This window comes from Primulina huaijiensis, chromosome 4, assembly GCF_012295235.1.
Source record: "Primulina huaijiensis isolate GDHJ02 chromosome 4, ASM1229523v2, whole genome shotgun sequence".
Lineage (NCBI taxonomy): Eukaryota > Viridiplantae > Streptophyta > Magnoliopsida > Lamiales > Gesneriaceae > Primulina > Primulina huaijiensis.
This window is the reverse complement of record NC_133309.1, coordinates 15,315,267-15,341,577: the sequence shown is the minus strand read 5'-3', so window position 1 is coordinate 15,341,577 and position 26,311 is coordinate 15,315,267. Positions and strand designations below refer to the sequence as shown.

General features: G+C 39.8%; 1 protein-coding gene across 1 annotated transcript in view; it reads left to right on the top strand.

Annotated features, from left to right (window-relative positions):
* The window catches only part of LOC140974915 (uncharacterized), a 10,678-nt gene extending 4,496 nt beyond the window's left edge, over positions 1-6,182 (top strand). The window contains exons 4-5 of the mRNA XM_073438406.1: positions 5,361-5,537; positions 5,649-6,182. Of these exons, the coding sequence (XP_073294507.1) occupies positions 5,361-5,537; positions 5,649-6,182 (711 nt within the window). The remainder of the gene's footprint in view (positions 1-5,360; positions 5,538-5,648) is intronic.
* Positions 6,183-26,311: the final 20,129 nt, after the last annotated feature.

The window sequence follows — 26,311 nt, the reverse complement described above, 5'->3', positions numbered from 1 at the left end:
TGCTCCCATTTCCATTGAGGAATCGGCAATGATAGCAATGTCCCAGCAGGTCTCTGGTGCTCGATCTTCACCTGCTGACAAGTTAGGCACTGAGAAATAAACATGGCAATATCTTTCTTCATACCTGGCCACCAAGAGAGTCTACGAAGATCCTGATACATCTTAGTGCTGCCTGGATGTATCGAGTATGGCGCGGTATGTGCCTCTGTCAAGACGTCTCGCCGAATATCATCACCAGCAGGAATGCAAATACGGCCTCTAAACGTCACCAAACCATCTCCATTCGTCGAGAACTCTGAATTACCTCTCTCCTCTGCTCTAGCTCTCAACTCTAACAACTGAACATCAATAGCCTGCTCTCTACGGATCCTGTCCGTCAATGTAGCCCGAATAACCAACGCTGAAAAACGAGCAATGGTTCCTGGAACCACCAAAGCTATCTCCTCTCGTTGCAAGTCCAACAACAACGGCTTCTGAATCATAGAACTCAAAGAAGAACTTGACTTACGACTCAATGCATCCGCTACAACATTCGCCTTCCTTGGGTGATAACTAATCGGCACATCATAATCTTTGACAAGCTCTAACCACCGCCTCTGTCGCATATTGAGCTCTTTCTGGGAAAACAAATACTTTAAACTCTTGTGGTCCGTGAAAATTTCACATTTTTTGCCATATAAATAATGTCTCCAGATTTTCAGGGCGAAAACCACAGCTGCCAGCTCCAAATCATGCGTAGGGTAATTCTTCTCATAATCTTTCAACTGACGAGAGGCATAAGCCATAACCTTTCCACGCCGCATCAGCACTGCACCAAGACCCTTCTTCGACGCATCGATATAAACAACAAAGTCCCCTGTACCACTGGGCAATGCAACTACCGGAGCTGTCGTCAACTTATCTTTCATCTCCTGAAATCCTCTTTGGCATTCATTGGACCACTCAAACTTCACAGTCTTCCTCGTCAAATTGGTTAATGGCAGGGCAATTTTGGAAAAATCTTAAATAAATCGACGATAATAACCCGCCAAACCAAGAAAACTGCGTACCTCTGATATAGTGGTAGGGATAGGCCACTTTTGTATCGCCTCTATTTCCGCTGGATCAACAGCTAACCCATCCTTCGAGACAACATGGCCTAAGAAAGAAATCTGCTCTAAACAGAACTCACATTTCTTCAACTTAGCATACAACCTCTTCTCCCTCAACAATTGAAGAACAACTCTGAGGTGCTCTGCATGAAGCTCTCTAGTCTTGGAATAAATCAATATATCATCGATGAAAACAATGACAAAGCTATCCAAATACGGCTTGAACACCCGGTTCATAAGATCCATAAAGACTGAAGGAGCATTAGTCAGACCAAACGACATCACAAGAAATTCGTAATGCCCATACCTGGTCCGAAACGCCGTCTTAGGGATATCAGACTCCCTAACTTTCAACTGATAATAGCCAGATCGTAGATCAATCTTCGAAAACACCGTAGCCCCATGCAGTTGGTCAAAAAGGTCATCAATCCGTGGCAACGGATATTTATTCTTAATCGTCACTTTGTTGATTTCTCTGTAATCAATGAACAGCCGCAAAGACCCATCTTTCTTCTTAACAAAAAGAACCGGAGCTCCCCAAGGCGAAGAACTCGGCCGAATAAAACCCTTATCTAATAGATCCTGCAACTGCGTCTTCAACTCCTTCATCTCTGTAGGGGCCATTCTGTACGGAGCCTTAGAAATAGGAACCGTACCTGGGACTAAATCAATCACAAACTCCACATCTCTGTCCGGCGGTAAACCCGGCACATCATCCTCAAATACATCAGGGAACTCTCTCACAACATCAATATCATCAAGATTCAACTTCACAATTCTATCCATATCCACAATCGAAGCCAAAAACCCATCACAACCTCTAAACAACAACTTCTTAGCCTCAAGACACGAAATAAAAGGAAGGACCAGCGAAGTACCTGCACTGGCAAGCATACCTTCCTTATTTCCATCATCTGCAAATTTCACCGTCTTAGCAACGCAATCAATCACTGCACGGTAAGTTGATAGCCAATCCATGCCAAGTATAATATCAAACGCAACCATCGGAATAACAATCAAATCGGCATAAACCACTCGCCCATCGATTTGAACAGAACAAGCATACACAATAGACGTCGGGCACAACACATCTCCCGAAGGCAATACAACATTAAACTGGAGGGGAAGAATAGAAGGAACTAAACCCAAAGATCTCAAAAATAGTTCAGACATAAAAGAATGAGTAGCACCTGTATCAATCAATGTCGTAGCTACTCTGCCTGAAATTAAGATAGTGCTAGAGATCACAGAAGAATCAGGGTTTATACCTTCCTTCGTCATGGTGAAGATGCGACCCTGCACCTTCTCTTTACTCGATCCTCTCGGACAGTCCTTAGCAATATGGCCTGCAGTACCACATCGATAGGAAGTGTGAGTACCAAATCTGCACTCTCCCCTATGATGCCTACTACACTTGGGACACAACGGCTTCTCTGGATCAGATGGAACTGTCGGTGCTTTAGAACTCGGCTCTATCTTGCCTTTCCCTTTAAAATGGTCCTTTCCTCTTTGGCTCGAACCTTGACCTCTTTGAGCAACAAACTGCTGCCTCGTCTGTCTCTCTCTGGCACTGTCTTTCTCATCTTGCTCGGCTAACAAAGCCTTAGCCACAATCTCATTAAATGTCACAGCCTTAGACATATTGATGTCCCTCCTGATCTCTGCTCGAAGGCCTCTAATGAAATGAGCACCCTTGTTTTGTCATTGGAGGCAATATATGGGGCAAACAGACAGCCCTCCTCGAACTTCAGAATATACTCATCAACATTCATACCTCCTTGACGAAGCTCTAGAAATTCAGTTACCTCCCTAGGTCGAAGTGCATCTGGGAAGTACTTGTCATAGAAAAGATCCGTGAACTCTTGCCACTTCATTGCCGGAACATTAATACTTACCTTGGTAGCATTCCACCAAATGCGTTCAGCTTTGACTAACATGAACACTGCACATCCAACTCTGTCTTTGTCTTCATACTTGAGATGATCAAATATCGCCTCAAGATCTTTGACCCACTCTACAGCCACCAATGGATCAGTGCTTCCTGCAAATTCCGACGGAGCCATCCTCTTGAAAGCAGAAAATACCCCATCGGTTCCAACTTCTTGAACCACTGGGCCTCTTCCTTGTCCTCTACCTTGGCCTGTACCTTGCATACGGAGCAACTGCTGGATCTGCTCACTATGGACCTTGGCTTGCTCTTTTAGTAACTTGCCGAACTCATCGACAACTCTAGAGGAAGAACTATCCTCACCCTCTGAAGCCTTTCTCTTAGGAGGCATACTCCTACAATGTGCTCACGTAATATTTATCAATAGATAACAATGAATAGATGTAGAAGAAGACATACCCGGACTGTTGAAAGTAGACGAAGTCATATGCATTGGTCCGAAGAACGGGGCTCTGATACCAATAAATGTAACGCTCTGACCCGATTTCATAAAATAACAGCGGAATTTAAAATTTTCTTTGAAGGGAGGAAGGATTTAAAATACATTTCAATATATAAACAAAAGTTAATACATGATCAATCAAATGAGGCAACAAAATACAAAACATCATTTTTGTGATCATGTCAAAATACTTGCAAAATAGTCTTCTTCCTTCCCTCTCTTATGCATATGACCCCGGCTCCAATCAACGTCCCGGCCCGTCACTCTTATCTGCATCACATGAATAACTGAAATGAGTATGAAACTCAGCAAGTGGAACTCTTACATAGCAATGTACATATACTATACTCTGTAAAACGTGGCTTTGAAAACATTAAATACCATCAACTCTGAAATATGAATATCATAGAATGAATAATAATAACGATGGTATTTCTCTTTTCTCTGTTGGATTGATATCTATATAGTATCTCTGTCTCTGTGCCGCTATCCCATCGATATGAATCGATAACTCTGAGGGATGTAAGCCTATGGTCGTTGATCAACTTATTGCATGCAATCTCTGACTATGTATCTATCAATCCAATAAAGCATTTAAATTCTCTCTTTGGCATTAAAACAAACACTTTGAGGACTATCTTTTCTCTTGTATTCCCTTTGACATGGTTGAGACATAAAATGCCTCTAATATACAACAAGGTATATTAATACATAGCATGAATCAAATGGAAGGGAATTACACTTTAAAACCATTGAAACACAATACATATATTATCATGTGAGCACAAGAAATGAAATTCCACTTACAACACTTGTAGCACTTGGTTTCTTAAACCTTGATGGTGATCCTACAATAATAAACCCAAAAACTAACCATCAACACCCAAATAATAACATTAAATTACTATTTATCACAATACATCTATCACACTTATCATCCCCTAACTCCACCATCTTCAATAACTCAAGAACAAGAAGAAAAACCACTTACCTTTGTCCTTTTTCTAAAAAGATGAAGTTCCAACTCCGGATTGAAGATTAATTGCTTGATTGAAAGAAAGGATAAGAAGAAAATGAAGAACCCTACTTGGAAACGTTGGAGGAGAGAAAAAGAAGAGAAGGGAAATGAAGAAAATGAGAGTTTCAATCGGTTTTATGCCTGAATTCACCCAGAACGCGCTTTTGTACTGAGCTGGCGCTCGGGCGGTCATAAATTACCGCTTGGGCGTGGACCATACTGTCCGGTACAAAATTTACAGAACCGGTGGCGCACGGGCGGTCATAAATTACCGCTCGAGCGCCGTTCTGCGCACAGCCGCCTCAAAGATCGCCTCCGAAACGCCTCTTCCTGACTTAATTTGAAAAAGTGGTAAACATGAAAGTTGTAGCTCTATGTCTTGGCTTGCATCTCCAATTAGCTTCATGACATTTGAATGTCTGAGGAAAACGTTATGCTCATTCTCCCAACATGTGTCATTATAGGAACGACGATACGCGCGACACACTTCGGGGCGCTTTTGGCTTGTCTTCCACAATGAGTTGAACAAAACTCAAAACATGAAAGTTACACCTCTATGTCTTATCTAGCCACTCCAATTGGCCTGATACCAATTGGCTCAACATACGAATTATCATGAATTTACTCGCAACGCCGCTACAATATAACTACGCATCATCTATAAACACAATACCATAAATCATAAATCTCATCTCTTAACATCAAAACTATACTTAAACTTAACCAAGGAGTCAATAAACATATTAAATCTTAAACCGTACCGATCACCAAGCTTGGATATTACATCTGGTATCTCCAGGTACAGTAAATCAGTTATCTGCATTAGTTCTTCACTCTACTTTAATTGATCGAATTTTAAAGGAACAACAGCTAGATCTTCAGTTATTAGAGTTGAAGAATAAAAGTGATTTGACAGGAGTTTCTGAGTTTGGGTTGAATAGTACTGGGTTGTTGACCTTTCGAGGTAGAATTTGTGTTCCTGTAGGGGATGATATTCCTAAAGATGTTCTTATTGAAGCTCATTCAGCGCCTTATTCAGTGCATCCTGGCAGTACCAAAATGTATCAGGATCTTCGACGTCTTTATTGGTGGCCAGGTATGAAGAAAGATATCATGTTATTTATTTCTGAATGTCTAACCTATCAGCAGGTTAAGATTGAGCCTCAAAGACCTGCTGGGACTTTGCTATCTCTCCCGATACCTCAATGGAAGTGGGAGCACATTACCATGGATTTTGCAACAGGACTTCCAAGAACATCAAAGGGTTACAATTCCATCTGGGTAATTGTTGACAGGTTAACCAAGTCGGCTCATTTTCTTCTGGTCAAGACGACGTTTACAATGAACCAGTATGCTGAGGTCTATGTAGCTGAAATTGTAAGACTCCATGGAATCCCTGTGTCCATCATATATGATCGTGACCCGAGGTTTACTTCTGAATTCTGGAAGAGCTTGCACAGAGCTTTGGGTACAAATTTGGCTTTTAGCACAAAATATCATCCTCAGAGTGACGGGCAGTCAGAAAGGATGATTCAAATTCTTGAAGATATGTTACGATCTTGCACAATTGATTTCCCGGGAAGTTGGGATTCCAAATTGCCTCTTGTTGAATTCATGTATGATAACAGCTACAAGTCTTCAATTGGAATGGAACCTTATGAAGCTTTATACGGAAGAAAGTGACATTCTCCTTTGTATTGGGAAGAGGTAGGTGAAAGAAAGATGTTGGGCCCGGAGTTGGTTCAACAGACAGCAGATGTTGTGGCATTGATCCAAGAAAAAATGAGAACCGCTCCGTCTCGACAGAAGAGTTATGCTGATGTTCGACGACGACCTTTAGCATTCGAGGTTGGTGATCATGTATTTATTAAGATAGCTCCTCTCAAGGGAGTTATGCGATTTGGCAAGAAAGGTAAGTTAAGTCCTCGATACATTGGGCCATTTGAGATTCTAGATAAGATTGGAGACCGAGCCTATCGTCTTGCATTACCACCGGACTTGGATCTAGTTCAAAATGTATTTCATGTTTCAATGCTACGTAAGTACCATTCTAATCCTTCTCATGTTCTTCGGTACGACTCATTGGATCTTTTGCCCAACTTAAGCTACGAGGAAATGCCGGTTCAAATTCTTGATCGCAAAGTTAAAGTGTTGAAGAATAAAGAAAAATGCCTAGTCAAAGTTCTTTGGAGGAATCATGTTATTGAAGAGGCCACATGGGAACCGGAAGAGGAGATGAAACATCGTTATCCGAATTTATTTGACGGTAAGCAAATTTCGGGAACGAAATTTTTATAAGGAGGGGAGATTGTAATATCGCAACCTTTTAGCATTTTATTGTTTATGATATTATTTTTGGTTGGGTGCTTACGAAATATGGTTATTGGATATTTATGGTTTATTATGGTAATGGATATTTCATATTGTTTGATGGTTGAGATTATTTGTAATGGTTATGTTTATTGGAATAGTTAAAATATGGTTATTGTTTATGGTTATTGTTTTGGTATTATGTTCGTAGTTGGTGATGATTAAAGAAATGAATAGGTAGAATAGAAAGTTGTTTTTGAGCCAAATAAGAAATAGAGGTGCAGAAACGGTAAGATAAATGTGGCAGTAGTTGTGGTTTTTTGTATTATGTTTTGTATATTGATCCAATTGATGTGAGGTTAATTCCATTAAAAAGATAAGATAAAAGGCTATAACTTTCATGTTTTGAGTTTTGTTTAAATAGTTGAGAAAGATGAGTCAAAAGTGACCCGAAGTGGGTCATATGTATCTTTGTTCCTGCACTGACACATGTTGGGAGAATGGACATAACGTTTTACTCAGACCTCCAAATGACCTGAAACTAGTGGGAGATTCAAGAAAACACATAGGGCTACAACTTTCATGTTGACCACTTTTGCTAATTCGGATAGAAAAAGTGCAGTTTTGGCCCTTGGACAGAGGGTAAACGGACCTGTACACGGGGTCCGGGTCATGCCAAGAAAAATGAGTGATTTCCAGTGTGTACACGGACCTCTACACGGAGGGGGGCACGGGGTCCGTGTCTATGGCATAGAAAACACGTTTTTGGTGTATTTTGAAGGCGTATTTATGGATTAGTATAGATGTTTATACCCAATTCATTCCGTTCTTTTCCTTCTCCCATCGTTTCTTGCCTTCTCCTTTCAAGGTTTTCTTGCCTTCAATCTCTACTTCAAATTCAAGGGTTCTTATAGTGAAATTATTGTATCTCCTACCTATATTTCAAGCTACAAGGTAAGAATTTTATATTCTTAAGTTGATAGAGAGTTTAAGGAATTGAAGGCAATGGATGGTTTGGTTGATGGCTTAATAGTTGAATTCATGTATTATATTATAGGAACTCCTTCAAGGTGATCATAACAACCAAGTGCTTGTGGGTTGTAAGTAGAAGTTTCCTTTCAAGTGCTCACATGATATATATGTATATAAGTCATGTTAATTGATGTCTAGCTCCTTCCATTGTTAGATTATTGATGTATGTATTGTTATTTGTTCATTGAGCCAAGAATACCATTGAATTCATTGATAAGGAGCTAGTACTTTATTGTTGCCTACCAAATATTTGTTAAAATGCCTAAATGAAGTTCCCTATGATTAAAGCCAAGGAATGATAGTAATACATGCATGTCATTGGCCAATCACATGATTATGAGTATCTCTCACAGCTTTGATATTTATATCAAAGTGATACTTGCCACAGGTCACAGGTCACAGCACTGTCATTTCCTTCCTTTAATTCATGACATGATACCCTTTAAATTGATTTGAGACTTATGATTCATTCTTCATTGTCATTGCCAAAACGCCATTGCCATAGCCATGTTTTAAGCCAAAGATATATGTATGTAATTGCTACGTACAACTTTCTATTCACTGAGTTTATTATCATTCCATTTAATGTCATGTGATGCAGATGATAAAAAGGACTGAAATGGATTGTTCGAGGCGGGAGAAGTCATATAAAATGCTATGAGAAATTTATGTCACTTTAAATTGTGGTGGAGTGAACATGTGTAAAGCTTTAAAATATCATGTATTTTGGTAATGAATGATGGGAAAACTTTGTATTGACTTTTAATTATGTATAGATAATATGTTGTGACTAGTAATGTTGCTAGTTTTAAGAAATGGTTATAATGTAAATGCTATTTAGTACTTTCCCTTTTAATTGAAATGCTTCCGCATACGTTATTTCTATTAACTTTTATTGTCATGGGAGTGGGTTGTTTCACAGTGCAACAAATATCAATATGGCAATTGCATGTGGGGCACCTACAGATGCTTCGTATGCAAACAGGAGGGGCACAAAGCTATAGATTTCCCTCAGAACAAGGGTCCCGCTACCGTCAGGGCATATGTGATGCATGCCGAGGAGGCTAAGGCAGAGCCAGATTCTACTCTGATCATCGGTAACCATTACACTTAAGTTTTCATATGTTTACCATTTTGATTGCACTTGATGATTTGATTATTATGAGAACTGAATTATGGGATTGAAAACCTAGAAGAATTAGGATGCATTTTCTACCTAGTTGAGATTTCTAATTTAATTGTTTTATGGGAAAATAGTAGGGCGTAATTGTAATAGCGTTTAATTTGGGGGACTGAATTGAAAAATCGAGATTTTTGGGACTAATTTCAAAACTTCTGTAATTTTGGGGATTTAGTGGTGAGATTTTCAAAATTTTATCAATTTTTGGGATTTGGATTCGAAAATGAGAATAGGGTCATGTTGTAATTTTCGAATAATAGAAGGACTAAAGTGCAATTTTCGATTTTTTCTGAGGGTCAATTTTGAATTTTTGGAAAACGATGTTTGGGTTAATGCAGTGAATTTTTCAAGGATTTTGGATTAATTTCCGATAAGAAATTCCTTAAGTTCAACTCTATTAGATTTGATGGTATGTTTTGTCGCAGGAAGTATATATATTTCAGTTGTTGCAACACATACACTACTAGATTCAGGGGCTACACACTCGTTTATATCCGAATCTTTCGTGAAGCGACTAGCAATCATACCTGCAACGATGGATTTGGGTTTCAGAGTATCGATCCAATCCGGAGATCAGATGTTCACTTCCTAGATAGTGAAGGGATTGGAGCTTCGATTACAGAAGTATACGGTGCACGCAGATTTGATAGTGTTACCGTTTTTGGAGTTCAACATCATCTTGGGCATCTACTGGCTATCTTCTCGTGGAGCAGTCATAGATTTTCAATAGAGATCAGTGTCTGTCAGACCACCCAGTGGGAATCCGTTTGTTTTTCAGGCAGCCAGACATCAGCAGATGCCGCACGTCATTTCCTGCATGTGTACGAGGAAGCTTATTAGGAGAGGCTTCCAGGCGTTCTTGTCCAGCATCGTGTCAGTGACCGATCCAGTTAGTCACCGGCTAGAGAACGTGGATGTATTCAGTGAATTCTCCAGTGTGTTCCTTGACAATGTTTCAGGCATTCAGACAGAGAGGTGGACTTCTCTATTGAACTTATGCCAGGCACAGTGCCGATATCTAAAGCACCCTACCGGTTAGCGCTGCGGAGATGAAAGAGCTCAAAGATCAGATTCGGGATCTGTTAGATAAGGGTTTCATTCGCCCCAGTTTTCTTCTTGGGACGCACCAGTTCTTTTTGTCAAGAAGAAGGATGGCAGCATGCGACTGTGCGTCGATTACAGAGAGCTGAACATAGTCACAGTTAAGAATATGCATCTGTTGCCGAGGATCGAGGACTTATTTGATCAGCTTTAGGAAGCATCAGTGTTCTCCAAGATAGACCTCAGATCCGGGTATCATCAGCTGAAGGTGAGAGAGTCTGATGTGCATAAAACAGCCTTCCGGACACGATACGGGCACTATGAGTTTTTTGTGATGCCTTTCGGTCTGACGAACGCGTCAACGATTTTCATGGATCTCATGAATCGTCTGTTTCAGCCGTTTTTTGGATCAGTTCATCATAGTTTTCGTTGACGATATCTTGATCTATTCGAAGAGCAGGGAGGAGCACAGTCAGCATCTGAGGACAGTATTGCAGACTCTACAGGATAAACGATTGTATGCCAAGTTCAGCAAATGTGAGTTCTGGCTTGATAGGATGGCATTATTGGGCCACATTGTATCTCAGGATGGCATAGAGGTCGACCCTAGCAAAGTGGAGGCAGTTAGAGATTGGCCAGTTCCTAAGAGCGTGACTGAGATCCGTAGTTTTTGGGATTGACAGGCTATTACAGGAAGTTCATCCAGGGCTTCTTCTCTATTGTGGTGCCTATGACCGCCTTGACAAAGAAGAACGCCAAGTTTATCTTGAGATCTGAGTGTCAGGAGAGTTTTGACTGATTGAAGCGGGCCTTGACCACAGCACCAGTGCTAGCTATGCCATCAGGGCAAGGAGAGTTTGTGGTCTATACAGATGCATCGAAACATAGGTTGGGGGGCGTTCTGATGCAGCAGGACAGAATGATAGCCTACGCGTCCAGACAGCTGAAGGTCCATGAGAAGAACTATCCGACTCATGACCTCGAGCTAGCAGCAGTGGTATTTGCCGTGAAGATCTGGAGACACTATGTGTATGGGGAGAAATTCAGGATTTTTACAAATCATAAGAGCCTAAAGTACTTCTTCACACAGAAGGTGTAGAGCCCAAATTCAGTACACGTAAAACCCATTCATTTATTTAATTGTTAAATCATTTATTTGATTTTAAAATGTTTTTTAGCAATATATGATTTATGAAATTGCATTATTTTAAATTAATTATGTTTTTGTGATGCATGTTAAAATAATTTCTTGAGTTTCATGTTTCAGGCGATTATTAGATGTGAGATTGAGGAAAAGAGACCGGCGATGATTTTTGGAGATTTTAAAATGTGGTAATTTATTTTAAGTTAGGGTCGAGGCATTTTAAAAGATTTATTTTATTTTTAGCATTTTAAGAGCCTGATTTAATTATTAGGTGATTTTATGATTTTAAACTTTTAAAGATTTAGCACTTGTGCATTTCATATTTTTAAGCTAGGAGATTTTATTCAAGATTTGTAGGGGTTAGCCTTTTAATTAATTGGATAATTTAGTTAGTATTTTAATTAGCAAGATAATTAGCTAATTATGCAATTTATTTTTCCCTAATTAAACCCCCTGATCCCCTCCCCACTATCTAAACTCAGGCACACTCACCACTAACACACACACTTACATGCCTATGCACACAACACACAAATACACATTTCATTTCATATTTTTTTAGAAGAAAACTTAGGGTTCCTTGAGTCTCCTAGCAGCCGCCCCCTCCTCTGAATTTTTCCAGAATTCTCGTTGAGTTTTCTTCAAGAAAATCATGTCACGTTCGTCCTGGATCAACCCTCGCATCATTCCCGCTTCGGTATCGTCGTTTTGATAACTTTAGTAATCAAAAGGCATGTATATTCTTTCATTCTTGCATCGATCTTGTCATATTATAGGTTTTGTTGTTTATTATGCGTGAAAATTCATGTATGTTGTGCAAAGTTTGAGTAAAAATTGGTTGGATTGGTTTTGAAATGATTTTTGGATGTAAAACTCAAAATTTGCTGTCATTTTAAATTCTGTAATTTTTTTATCGATTTTCTGAAAAAAATTTCAAGGTATAAAACGTATTACTTTTTGATACCTTCAATTTGACAGTAAATTCGTAATTTTTGGACAAAAAACGAGTGAGTTATGATCGTTTTCGTGGGACTGGTCAAACTGTAATTTTTTGAAAATATGTTCTTGACGTGTTCTTGAAGTTTAAGTGTTGCAGGCTTCGTTGGGAACCGTTGGGTGATCGTTGATGCATTTACGTGTTATGAGTATAATGTTGGGATGAGTTTTGATACTTTGTTTCGTGTCGTTTGTCCTTGGGTGCATTAGAAGTCGTAGGAAAAAGCTTTGGTGTTAAATTATTGTGTTCACGGGTTGTGTTACGTTGTTTGTGATGCGCAGTTGTTTTGGGACATTTGTTTTAGTTTGAATCAATGCCATAGCATCCTAGGATGGGTTTCGACGTGTTGGTTCACGGTCTATATGATCGAGTGAGTAAGATTAAGTCACAAGTATAGGGAATTCCGTTGGTGCGCAATTCCAGTAGGTACACGAACCCGAAGCCGGACCCTTACACGGGGTCCGTGCCCTTGTTTCCTTCGAAATGCAAAATTCAAGCATTTACCTGGACCCGTACCCGGACCCTTACACGGGGTCCGTGTCCTCCAATTAAAAAAAATTATTTTTTTTAGTGATTGTTTTGGGGTTTGATGTCATGATTTAGTATGATGAATAAACAAGGTCAAGTTCCGAGAGATTTAAAACGTCATAAGGAAATTTGTCATTTTGGGTGTGATCATGATTAATACGTCAAAGTTATGAAAGATAAGTGTTTGAACTCATGTTAGTATGTGCAGCAGTGGCCCCAAGCGAGATCCAACGAATCCCTCTACGCCATGTAAGTATGTACGACGTGAAAAAGAAAATATTTTAAGTTTTTGAGGTATGCTAAATATCTTGTGACCAATTATGAATGGATTGGAAAGCGGTAAAGCATGACCAGGGACCAATCCACCAGGTAAAGCATGACCGGGTTTAGATCAGGATTGGAAAGCGGTAAAGCATGACCAGGGACCAATCCACCCGGTAAAGCATGACCGGGGATCTCATGTGTGTGGTAGTGGATTCTCCCAGCCAGCCCAGTACTGTGGTTTAGTCTGATCAGGCGCATTTATGTTTGGGTCACTTGCTTTGACACATATCTCTACGCAAAATGATGTTATGTATGCTCAAGTATGTATGATGCAAGTATGTTTAAGAAAATTTTATGATGATGTCATGTCTATGTTTAGGCTACTATGTTCAAGTTTCAAGTATGTTTATGCTATTACGTTCAAGTTTCAAGTATGTAAGCCCTACCTTAAAGATGCATGTGGTTTTATTATGTAGTACTTGCTATCTCCAGTTTATACATGTTGAGTCTTTAGTCTCACTTGACTTGATCGATGCAGGTGAGGATGACTTTGAGGAGACGAGAGGTGGGGACCAATGAGCAGGCTTGGACTGCGCAGGAGGCTAAACCCGGGGACCGCCCATGTTTTTATGAATACTTTTATGCATGTTGTTGAAAATAATCTGATTTTCATGAAGTGATTTATGATATTTAAACGATTATTACTTTTGGCAAACTTGGTTGTGGTTATTTTTTTGCAAATGTTTTTAGACGAGCAACTTATTTTAATGCAAATTTGAAAGTTTATTTTGTATTTAAGAAAATTTAATTTTTTCGCAAATTTTAAAATAGTTAAAAGTACGGTACATTACAGTTAGTATTAGAGCGGTGTTCTTGTAAAGGCTTATGCCTACTGCCAGTTGCGAGAAGCTCACGAAGTCACACCTCAAGTCTGTAAGTTTTAAAGTTTTAAATTCTTTCATGTATTAAATTTAGGAATATTTTCTTATTATTAATTTTATCACAATTCTCCAACTCCAGTCCGGCCTCGCGTATTTATCCAAAAAGATAAAAACTAAACTCCTGCGATTAAAATAAATAATCATGACTTCACAAATTTTAAAATGACTTAAACCCTTCATATTTTAAAAAAATCATTTTTAATTTTAATAATAATAATTATGCATGGCTTATACGTAATCTAATTTTTTTTTTTCGGGTTGTACAGAGCTTTCTTCCTGGTCTAGCACCATAGCCCTATGTTCTTATTCTTGCTGCTTGGCCCAATGCCTTAGCCTTGAGTCATTCCGCTATCATTCGAAATGGTCTATGTCAGAGAAGGTTAAATATCCTCTGATATTACATCTCTTAGTCCAGTCTGTAGAAGTGGTGCATTTCTTTATGAGAGAAAGGCTTGACGCCCTCTCATCTAAGGCCTAAAACTGATGAATCAAAGCCTATCGTCTCAGCCTTTTCAGCTGCCTAATCCGATATGCCTTTCAATGGTACTCCAAGGAGTTCTAACAATCGGGGAAGCCTTTGCCCTTGCTTTAGCTAGTTTCCCTCCTGACTTGAAAGCAGGTAGTGTTGTTCCTGGCCTCGGCTCATTCCCTTCAGTGTTTAAGTGAAAGCTCAATCCCATCTGTTCATGTTCACAAAGACAGTTGCAAGAATCGGAGGATCCGCAAGAATGAATATATGCGGAGAATCCCTGCTACTAGCACTAAGAAGAATTCCGTCTAGTAAGCCTAGAGGTCTTAGTGATGCTGTTGAGAATCGTCATTAGGAAAGAAAGGCTGCCCTTCGTGCTCCACAGTCTCATATAACATAGGTAAATGGCATCTTTCTACTGCCTAATAAGTGCAGAAAGCAGCACTGATCCCCGGAAGCATCGTGAACCTGCTGCGAGTATCGACCACTACATTGGTCTTGCCCGGTTTATAAAATTCAACCAATTTGAGCACTGGTTCGCTCGATATTGCTCTCTTCAGCTTGTCAAAATTAGACAATCAGGAGACCAGAAATGGTTCCGGTGTTCTTCAATAAGTCTGTTAACACTACGACTTTCTTCGAATGACTTTCAATAAAAGGCCGGTAATAGTATTCCAAACCCAAGAAAAAGATCACAATTCAGTGACCTTAGTGGGCGTAGGCCGCTCAAGAATAGCCTTGACTTTTCTTTTATTGCACGCCTTTTTTTGGTTCCTGACTCCTTTGGTATAGGGATCTGTTGAATAGCTCTCACCCGCTCTGGGTTAGTCTTGACACCCCCTTTAGCTTTAGACACAATATGACCAAGCTCTTTTTTTTGTTACCTCAGGAAGGAAATAAATGCAATATTCCCAGCATCTATTAGAGACCTGCGGTGAGCAAAATGGTAAAATCTATGCTTCGAAAAGACAGTAGGGTCATCAAGTTAGATGGGCCTCTTCTTGTCCTTAATTAACATCCTTGAAAGCAAAATCCATAGCCCTCTGGTTCAGCATTGATTAGACCGGTATTCTTGGGTATGCAAAGGTGCCCTCTAGAGTGGTTAAAATTGTCTTTGCTTTACCCTCTCCCCTTGAGAATCCGTCTAGCATGGATAGCATTTCTAAGCCTTTAACCCTTTGTTTGCAGCATTCTATCCATGTTTGGAACAAGGTAGTTATCCTTCAAAGACGAAAAATTCGAGTACCAGAAGTAAACACAAAGTCTTATATCTCCATTTTTTTTTCCAATTAGAACCGAGTTAGCAACCCCATCTAGGATATAACAAAGACAGAAATAGATTATCGCTTTTTTATATCTTTATTGATGATTGGCTTCGGCTTAGGATTGACTGGCCTTATTCAACTACCAGCAAAAACATCTCTAAACAAAATTATAGCACCATGCCAAATGTGTCCGAATAAGAAAAGCAAATGAAGTATGTCCAAAAGTAAACCAACTCCTTAAACTGCTCCGCTGTAAAAAAAAAAACCATCGGATTGATAAAAAAATAGCACAAAAAAAAGTAGCACGAATAACTGACTCCATTGAGTTCTCCGCCGTAGAACTTAACAGTTACACCTACTTGTTCAACACTATACTTCGATTCTACCATTCTAAAAGGATCCGAAGGAGCTCGACTTCCAAGGAAAGGAACATCGGCTCTAACCAATGATTTCCAGTTCCTAAACTCCGGCCTAAAGACGATAGCCTTCTCAACCCACTCGTACGGCTCGTTCACAACTCTGAGGTCCCAATTGACACCCGATTTCTGATAGAATTGTTGGTCTGCTCCGCTGTAAAAGCCGGAATTTATGGAACTGTTGCCACCAAGAATGTGTCCTCTGGCCTTGGGGACCCCCTCCTCGGCTTGGGCTAAAGCCAGTTCTCGCTGACCCTGGGAGATCTAGTGTACGTTCTCTTTGATGTAGTTTCTTGCCCTGCGGTTTCCTTCTCTAGTCTCTTTGAGTGGAAGTTGGATGTATTAAAGTAGGTGCCCATCGAGCCAAGTGTTGGCCGAGGGTTCATGTTGAAACTCTATGTATAAAAAATTTTTATTTTAATAATATTTGAAATTATTGTTTTGGCACATCTTTATCTGTATACCCATGCTAGTTGCATAGATAAAGTTATTGAATATACAAATAGATGAAAGAATATGAGATGCTCATATGATGAGTATCATGAAACTCATATTTGCAATATTGTATATTCTAAACATTTCCTAGTCGATTTAGCCGCTGCTAAGAAGGATATAGGCCGCTCGAGTTCGAGACTAGTATCTGCGATTTGAGTACCATGTTTCATTGGTATGGGACATTGTGATATCCGAGAATGCAGATAGGTGCTCCTGGTAGAGTGCACTGAACAACCCTCCATATAGGACTTTCCAAGTGGTTCTCACTTATCGAGTGGAAACGTCCTAGTTTATGGTTGTAAACCATTAGTCCTTATGACCCGGAACAATATTGAGACTCTATGTGCTAGCATTGCACTTTGACTTGTTTGCCGACTCTCATGGGAAAATCAGGTGGCAAGGTTGGGTGTTTTTTTGAAACATATAGGAGTCAATGCATTGTAGTCGGGGATTCACCGCTTACCTTCGGGTATGGATATCCTATGTGATCTCATGTATATGTAGTTTGAAATCTCTGATCAGAGTTTGGTTGTAATTATGAAAGGGGTTTCATCGATTACACAATCGATGCAACTACGACATGACACATAGTATCGATTCTTTGACAACTCTCGATATACCAATAGTTGTCGAATCGGTCGAGATATATGAGTTGAAAGGACCTGTAAGGTCTAAAATTAAGACGACGTAACCCAACTGCATGCTAATCTAGGAATTTTGAAAACGGGTAATTAATTGACTTAATTGCTAAATTATTGTGTCATGCATAATTTTGTGTTAAATATGATTTAATTGTCATTTTTCATAAAAATGTATTTTTAAAGGATATTCAAGTTTCGATCGAAAAACGGAGACCGAGGGTTGAAAAATAGAAAATGATTTTATTAAACAATTGTTTTTAATTATTTATATTAAAGGTGATGTTTTTTCATATTTTTGAAAATAAGGGGTTTTGAGGTGAATTTATAAGCCGGGACTTAATTTTTATCGGTGTTGGTTTTTTAACAAAAATACAAACGTTTTGGCAACCCGGCTAATAAATTCACAAACTTATTTTAGCAAAATTATTTTAATATTTTAATTAATCACTAATGAGCTTATTTGGGCATAATTAACTACCTAATGGGCCTAAGCTTAATTAATGATTTATTTACTATAAAATATGTACAAAACCCCACCCCATAACCTATTAATCACACGCCCCACTTCTCCCAACAAAGTAAAATTCTTTTCTCCACACCACCAAATACACGGCGCACACAATCAAATTGAGGGGGAAAAACATCAAAAGTTGCAAGGGTTCAAGTCATCGTCTTCGTGCCGCCGTTTTTCGCAATCGTCAACAGTTAATCGTGCGTTTAAAACGCATAGGCACGCCATATTCTCCCTTTTTCTCATCATTCACACCATAGTATTTATTTAAAATTGGATTGCATGAAAAATAAGTTGAACTTGGATGTATTTTCGTTTTTATGCAAACATGAATTTTAAAGCATGTTGTTTTGATCCAAAATCATGATACAAGTGTGCATGAAGGGGCTGCCATGTATAGGATTAAAAAAGGGCATGATTTTACACGTTTTCAAAGGGTCTAGACACACACAAAACAATTAACATGATAAGTAATAAAAGCTGGGACCAAGCTGCTGTCATGGTGGTTGGAGGAGTTCGATTTTGATCTTGAGGGCTTGTCTTGGGTTCGGCTTGGGACAAGGGCTAGCTAGGGACGTGGTTGAGTCAAGGTGAGAGTCCTAGCCATGCTAGGACTCAAGACCAGGGGTTGGGGAGGAGTCCTAGCAAGCTAGGACTCCCACCCGAGAGCATCATGAGAGGCGCAGGTAGTGCTGCAATTTTCGAAGGGTTAGGGGCTTGGCTGGGATGGCTCAGGTGATGGCTAAGGTGGTCCAGACGAGGGCCCAGGGTGGTCCAAGGTGGGTCAGGGAGGCTAGGACTCGATGGTGGCTGCTGCAAGGAGTCTTTTGGAAAGTAGGACTCTTGCGCTCATAAGGGTCGCGCAGGTGCTGTATAGGTACAGCGACTTGCTGCTTGGTTCAGGGACTTGGGCTGGGGGTTGGCTCGGTTCTGGGACTCTCCTAAGGATGGTAGGGTTGCGAGGGGTCAGTGGTTAGATGGCTTGGCGAGTCCTAGTGCAACTAGGAGTCCTAGATAAGCTAGAGAGCACTCACGCACCACACATGCAGATTTGGGTCTACTGTGCAGGAGGTTTTGAGCAACATAGGGGTTTGTTTTTAGGCTGGGCTTGGTCAGTAAGGTCCCTAGGTAGGTTGGCTAGGTTTTGGCTCGAGGTGGCTCGGGCGTGGCTCAAGAAATTTGAGAGATGGCTCGGTAGGTTCATTAATGGGGCAAAAACAATTGATTCCATGGGTCCATGGGGGTGGATCATGACTTGGAAGGGTAAAATAAATCATAAAAATACTATGTTAAAAATTTGGGAGCGAAATAACGAGTTTTGGATTTATTCGTAATTTAATCGCCGCACAAAACTCTAATTAACGAGTAAACGCCTAGTTTTAAGCTTCATAAAATTATGAAAAATTGTATTTAAGCTCAAATAATTATTAAAAGCCTAAGTTTTTAATTTGGGAATTTTATATTAAGGTTTGGTTTAAGTCGGGATTAAAACGCATTAATACGTTATATTTAAAGATTAATATAAAAGTCATCGAATTAAGCTAAATAAAAATATGAGAAAATTCATGTAAGCTTAAATAATTATTTGGGACACGTTAGAGCAAATGGAATTAAGAAAATGTCAAAAACACAAAATTTTACGTCCAGGGGTAAAACAGTCTTTTTACACATAAAATTAGAAAACGTCATGGCAGTGTCCTAAATGCTATTTTTTGTGCTAATATGATTATTTTCAATGATTGTGGGTGTTTATCAATTTTTATATGTTGAAATATGATTTTTAGATGTTCATGAATTATTAAGTTTAAATTGGACATTTAAATGTTATATTGTAAGCTTGGTTTCAAAAATAAAATGATATGTATATACATGATTTTTATTAAGTAATGATAACATGTTGAAGGATGTGAAGGGATTGTGTAATGCCCGAGATTTTATCTTGTTAATCCGAGATGAGTATTTGATTGATTGATATGATTATAGATAGAGCACGTCGAGATTGGATTGGAATTGTTGAGTTGTGAGTATGTGCGAGGACAGAAGGTCTCGCGCCGTGCATATGCGCGAGATGTGTGGTTCCAAGAAGTCTTGATGCGAAGACCTCGCGCATGTGCGCGAGATAAGGCGCGCATATGCGCGGGGCAGTCGATTTTTGACTTGCCATGCGCCGAGACAGAATGTCTCGCGCATATGCGCCGAGGGAGGTCGCGCATATGCGCGAGACGTGCAGACGAAAGAATAAGCCATGTGTCCTTGCCATGCATACTTAATGTGTATTGTCTTCATTTCCTTCATTCCTCAGCAGCAATCACCGAGAGAAGCTTCAGAATTCCTTCAAGTTTCATCATAGCTTAGATTTTGAATTGTGAAAGATCTAGCCGTCCGCTTATCGATCCGAGTTGAGATTCTTACTCCTCTCGACAAGGGCTTCAAAAGGGTATATGTTTTATTACTTTCCAGCATGTTTTTATATTTATGTGTTCGAAAAATCAATATATGCTTGATAATATATGTTGTTGAGATGATGGGGCACTTATATTTGACACCGGAGCGAAGAACGGATATGTTATGCGATCTTTTTCATTTCCAGCATATCTTGAGTTGAATTGTTTGGATTTTGGAGATTATGGAACATATTGTGATGGCTATGAGTTATGGTTGTTGATTCTCGATATTTGAATCGACCGGTATCGTGAGATTTTGCCGTTATGCCGTCGAAATGTACCGAGATTGAATATTGATCCGTATGTGTACTCCTTTGAGTTAGAGGTTGATATGGTACATTGTATATATGTCTTTTCAGATTGGTATTGACAGATTGGATATCGAGATTTCAAGACTTCGACTTGTTCAAACCGAGACTACAACAAGAAAGGTATAAAGCAATGTTGATTCGGGATTGCACAACTCGAATTAGATCCGATTTGAGTTTCCCAAAATCACATACTAGATTATTTTTAATTTGATACGGTTATGCCTTGTCTAGTGAATTATAGCAATGTACATGAGATAGGTAAGCCTTGGTAGAATTGCCAAGTACTAGATGTTCGGTGATATCGATGGGCGTAGGAGAAGATGAACTCTTATTGTAGATATTTGATATAGATAGGACCGAAGTCTAGGAATAGGACGTACCGCCACCCCGATTGGGAGAGTAGGTGGGAGATTGTTACGTCTTATTCACACCGAGAACCCTAGACTTAGATATGAGTCGAGTCAAAGAATAAGAGTCAAAGAGTTTTATCCATATTCACTAATGTGTCATAATTACTGATTTATGTTTTATTATCTTGTGTTTAATTGCATGACATGCATGTATATATGTTTTATACTGGGATTTGTTCTCACCGGAGTTTTCGGCTGTTGTTGTGTCTGTATGTGTGCATGACAACAGGTGGGACAAGTTCAAGGTCACGAAGAGGATGACTGAGATTTGATAGCGTGGTGACTTCGGGCGTAGAAGAGGAACTAGTAGTTTTACATTTGATATGTAGTGTTTTATAAACACTAGTTTGTATAAACATGTAATGGAAGAAAACATGTACTTACCGTTGTTGAAATAAAATAGAGATATCACTTGTGTATGATTATATACAAATGTTTTGATGTTAAAAGCAAAATTTTGACACACATTTTCTAGCAAAGATCCACTTAATCCCAAAGATAATTGAGTTAGATCCCGGGTCCCCACAACAGTTGGTATCAGAGCAGTAGGTTCTGTAGACTTAATTAGAAGAGAGGGAGCGGGGTAGATCGAGTCGTCTTCCTTGCTTTTGTGATGTTAGCATGCTATTCATTGTATGTTGATTTGCATATGTCCTATATGAAAGCATGTTTCTTGTTGAAATACATGTCTACCTGTTTATTTGATTTGATTGCGACATGTATTAAGAACGAAATGAATCAGAACCTATTCTGGATCAGAGGTATATGATCAGAGGAAGACTGAGATAGATTGTATAGATTGTGTACTAATCCGTTTGATAATCTGATATGCCTCCTCGAAGAGCAGCAGTGCTTGTGCGTCTGGTGCCAGAACAGGGCAGTACTTCGAATGCTCTTATGGATGTTAATGCAACACCGATGGAGACACTACTGAAACGGTTTCAATCCTTCAAACCGCCGACACTGAAAGGTACTGAGAGTGCTATTGATTGCGAAAGCTGGTTAGATGACATCGAGATGTTATTTGAGTCCCTTGATTATACCGATGAACGAAGAGTTAAATTGTGGGGACCCGGGCTCTAACTCAATTCTTTTTGGGATTAATTGGATCTTTGTTAGAAAATGTGGGTCAAAATTTTACTTTTAATATTAAAACAAATGTAAATAAACCTACCCAAGTAATGTCTCCATTTTATTTCAACAAACATAAATCCATGTCTTATTTCAGTACATTCATACCAACTAGTGTTCAATACCAACTACAAACCACATTGTAGTACATGTCTAGTAAGAAACCACTAGAAATCTTCTTCTACGCCCGTAATCTCCACGCTATCTCGATCTCTCATCTTTGTCTCGACCCTGATCCTGTCCCACCTGTGATCATGCACACATACAGACACAACCACAGCCGGATACTCCGGTGAGAACAAATCCCAGTATAAAACATGGTACACATGCATATACACAATATAAATCATGACGCATACTCTCATGAATAGAATCAACGGCAATAGGTTCCATCATCTATGAAACCAAATCAATGTCAGCATGCAAATGAAATCGAATTCATATCTTGACTCGACTCGACTCGACTCGACTCTAACTCTAGGGACCCCGGTGTGAATAAGACTTCACAGTCTGCCACCTACCTTCCCAATCGGGGTGACGGTACGTCTTATTCCTAGAATTCGGTCATGTCTGTATCGAATGTCTACAATCGGAGTCAATTCTGCTCCTATGCGTCGATATCACTGAACGTCTAGCTTGGCAAGTCTGCCAATGACTCTCCTATCTTAAATGCTTGAATATAAATCTATAAACAAAGCATCAATATATAAAAAGGTAACAATCTAGTATGTGATTTTGGGAAACTCAAATCAGATCTAATTCGAGTTATATCTTCCCGAATCAACATGAATTATACCTTTCTTTCTGTCAATCTGATTCTGTCAAAGTCTGGAACTCAAGGCCTGTCAATACTCAATCTGGCAATGACAATATCGATACACCGATCAATACAATACTGGATATAATCAAAATTAAATCAAATTCTGTTTCGATAGCATAACTGCACAATCTCACTATACCCAACAATACAAATCAACAGATATCCGTTCTCGCAACACAAAATCAATAACAATACAAATCTGATATCAAATCTCAATCAAAGCAACTCTGAAATTCATAACAATTCTATACGGTATCCGTTCTTAAATCCGGTTTCGATTATATGATGTCTAACATATCAAGAACATTATATAAGAATCATATCAGATTCTGGCAATACCATAATTTCAACTCATCTCAAAACGTAGTAAAACTTACGTCTAGTTGAAGCCTGCTGCGATAGGAACACAGTACTGAAGGCGGATTTAAAATCAGACGGACGGAGCTTTCATAAATCACAAATCTACAAGACAAAAGGCGTAAGGATTTCTCATAGTTTCCCAGGAGCTCTTCTCGTTTCTTGTTCAGGGAGGAATGAATGAATTGCACTTTATATATATCAAGTTGCATGTCTAAGTTACGTGTCCTCTTTTCATATATTTCAGGCGGCGCTCGGGCGGTTGAAATATACCGCTCGCGCGCGGCATTCTCTGTCAGGATATCAACTTTGTTCTACCCCGGCGCTCGAGCGGTTACAAACTACCGCTCGGGCGCGGACTGTTCTGTCCAAGTATTCTTCTTGTGGTGCATTGGCGCTCGGGCGTTCAAAAGTTACCGCTCGGCGCGGCATATTCTGTTCGAAGGCTACCCTTAGCATGCACTGGTGCTCGGGCGGTCGTTTCCTACCGCTCGGGCGCCAACTTTTCTGTCCGAGGCTTCTTGCCATTACATTTCTTCACTTTTCATTATCTTCCTCATGCCTCCATTAACAATAATAGTTCAAAAGAGTGATATCAAATTTCAGGCCTTACATAAATTGATTGGGCATCAACTACAAGAAGTTGCAAAGAATCGGTGGATTACAACAAAGAGAGCGTTGGAACAGAGAGGTACAAAAATTACTTGGAAAGTGTTTAAGACTGAGTTTTATCAGCGTTTCTTCCCAGTGTCATACCGGAAGGACAAGGGTGCAGAATTTGTAAACTTGAGACAAGGGCAGCTGAACATTGAAGAGTATGTTTCTAAGTTTTCTACGTTGCTACGTTTTGCTCCACACGTGGCCGAGAATGATGAAGCCGTGGCTGATCAGTTTATCAACGGTTTAAATCCTGACATTTTTACATTGGTGAATACGGGGCGACCAAATAACTTTACTGATGCTTTGAACAGGGTGAAAGGTGCTGAAGCTGGCTTGATTAAGCAGCGAGGAGCATCATATATTGTTCAGGCCCTGAGATCTCCACAGCCGACTGCGCAGTTTCCACAACCTCCTCCTAGATTCGAGAGTGGCGGTAGGAGCAGTGGTAAGAAAGATTTGTTGAAAGCCAGAGGGAAACAGTTCAAGAGATCTGGCAGCAGTTCATCCAACTACAGTGGCTCGATACAGAGGGGTCCTAGCCAGAGTTACACATGTGTGTATTGTACTACTTGCGGTGGAAGACATCCCACAGAGTAGTGCTATGGATTGGCTGGTAGATGCAACATTTGCAGACAGCAGGGACATTTCGCCAAAGTCTGTCCACAGAGAGGTGCACAACGAGCTCAAAGTATGGGATCATCTGGTCCAGTAACTCAGGTGGAGAGACAGGCATCTTCTGTACACTCTTTTCAGCCAGTACCTGCACAGACCCAGTCGAGGCCAGGAGGAAGCCAGACGGTGAGCCAACCTCCGAGCAGGCCCGAGTTTTTGCATTGACTGAGGAACAGGCCCAAGACGCACCTGATGATGTTATAGCAGGTAACTGTTTTCTCTGTGGTTACCCTGCTTATGTATTGATAGATACGGGGGCATCTCATACATTCATTTCTGAGCGCTTTGCATTGATGCATGCTTTGCCTGTCGAGTCATTATCTACTGTTGTCTCTGTTTCTTCTCCTTTGGGAAGTGGTTTGATATCCGTGACATGGGTTAGACATTGTATACTACAATTTGAGGGTAATGAGATTGATTTAGATTGCATTGTGCTTGGGTTATCTGATTTTGATTGTATTGTCGGTATCGATATGTTAACCAAGTACCGAGCCACTGTAGATTGTTTTCCAGAAGGTTGTCAGACTCAGACCAGAGATGGCAGATGAGTGGAAATTCTACGGTAAAGGTTCCAGATCTCGGATTCCTTTAATATCTGTATTATCTATGACTCGATTATTAATACACAAAGGAGCAGAGGGATTCCTTGTGTACACAGTAGATTTACTGAAATCGAGCCCTACCTTGGCAGAATTGCCAGTGGTATGTGAATTTGCTGATGTATTCCCAGACGAGATTCCAGGGTTACCTCCAGCCTGAGAGGTAAATTTCAGCATTGATCTCATACCAGGTACCGTACCTATATCTCGAGCTCCCTATAGAATGGCACCTATTGAATTGAAAGAATTGAAAACTCAGTTAGAAGATCTGTTAGCCAAGGGATACATCCGACCTAGTGTTTCTCCTTGGGGTGTTTCAGTACTGTTTGTTTGGACGAAAGACGGTTCCATGCGACTTTGCATTGACTACCGGCAACTGAACAAAGCAACAGTAAAGAACAAATACCCATTGCCTCGTATCGACGATTTATTTGATCAGTTGCAGGGTTCTTCAGTATATTCCAAGATCGATCTGAGATTTGGATATCACCAGCTGAGGGTCAGAGATTCGGATATACCGAAGACAGCTTTCAGAACCAGGTATGGACATTATGAGTTTATTGTCATACCGTTTGGTTTGAAGAATGCTCCAGCTGTTTTTATGGGTCTAATGAACCGTGTGTTTCAGAAATATCTCGATGATTTCGTGATAATTTTTATCGATGACATTTTGATTTATTCAAAGAATATGATTGAACATGCTGAGCATCTGAGAACTGTATTGAGAACTTTGAGAACTGAGAAGTTATATGCAAAACTGTAAAATGTGAATTCTGGTTGAGACAGGTTGTATTTCTGGGTCACATCATATCCGGAGATGGTATATCAGTTGATCCCAGTAAGGTTGTGGCAGTGATCAGTTGGCCGAGACCGACATCAGTGCCAAAACTTCGCAGTTTTATGGGTTTGGCAGGGTATTACCGTCGATTTACTAAAGATTTCTCGAGTATTGCTAAACCTATTACGCAGTTGACTCAGAAGAATGCACCATTTGTATGGTTTAAGACTGTGAGTCCAGTTTTCTTGAGTTGAAGAAAAGACTGACCAGTACACCGATCTTGACTATTCCATCAGGTACTGGTGATTTTATTGTGTATTATGATGCTTCTCACAGAGGATTAGGTTGTGTCTTGATGCAGCGGGGACATGTGATTGCTTATGCCTCGAGACAGTT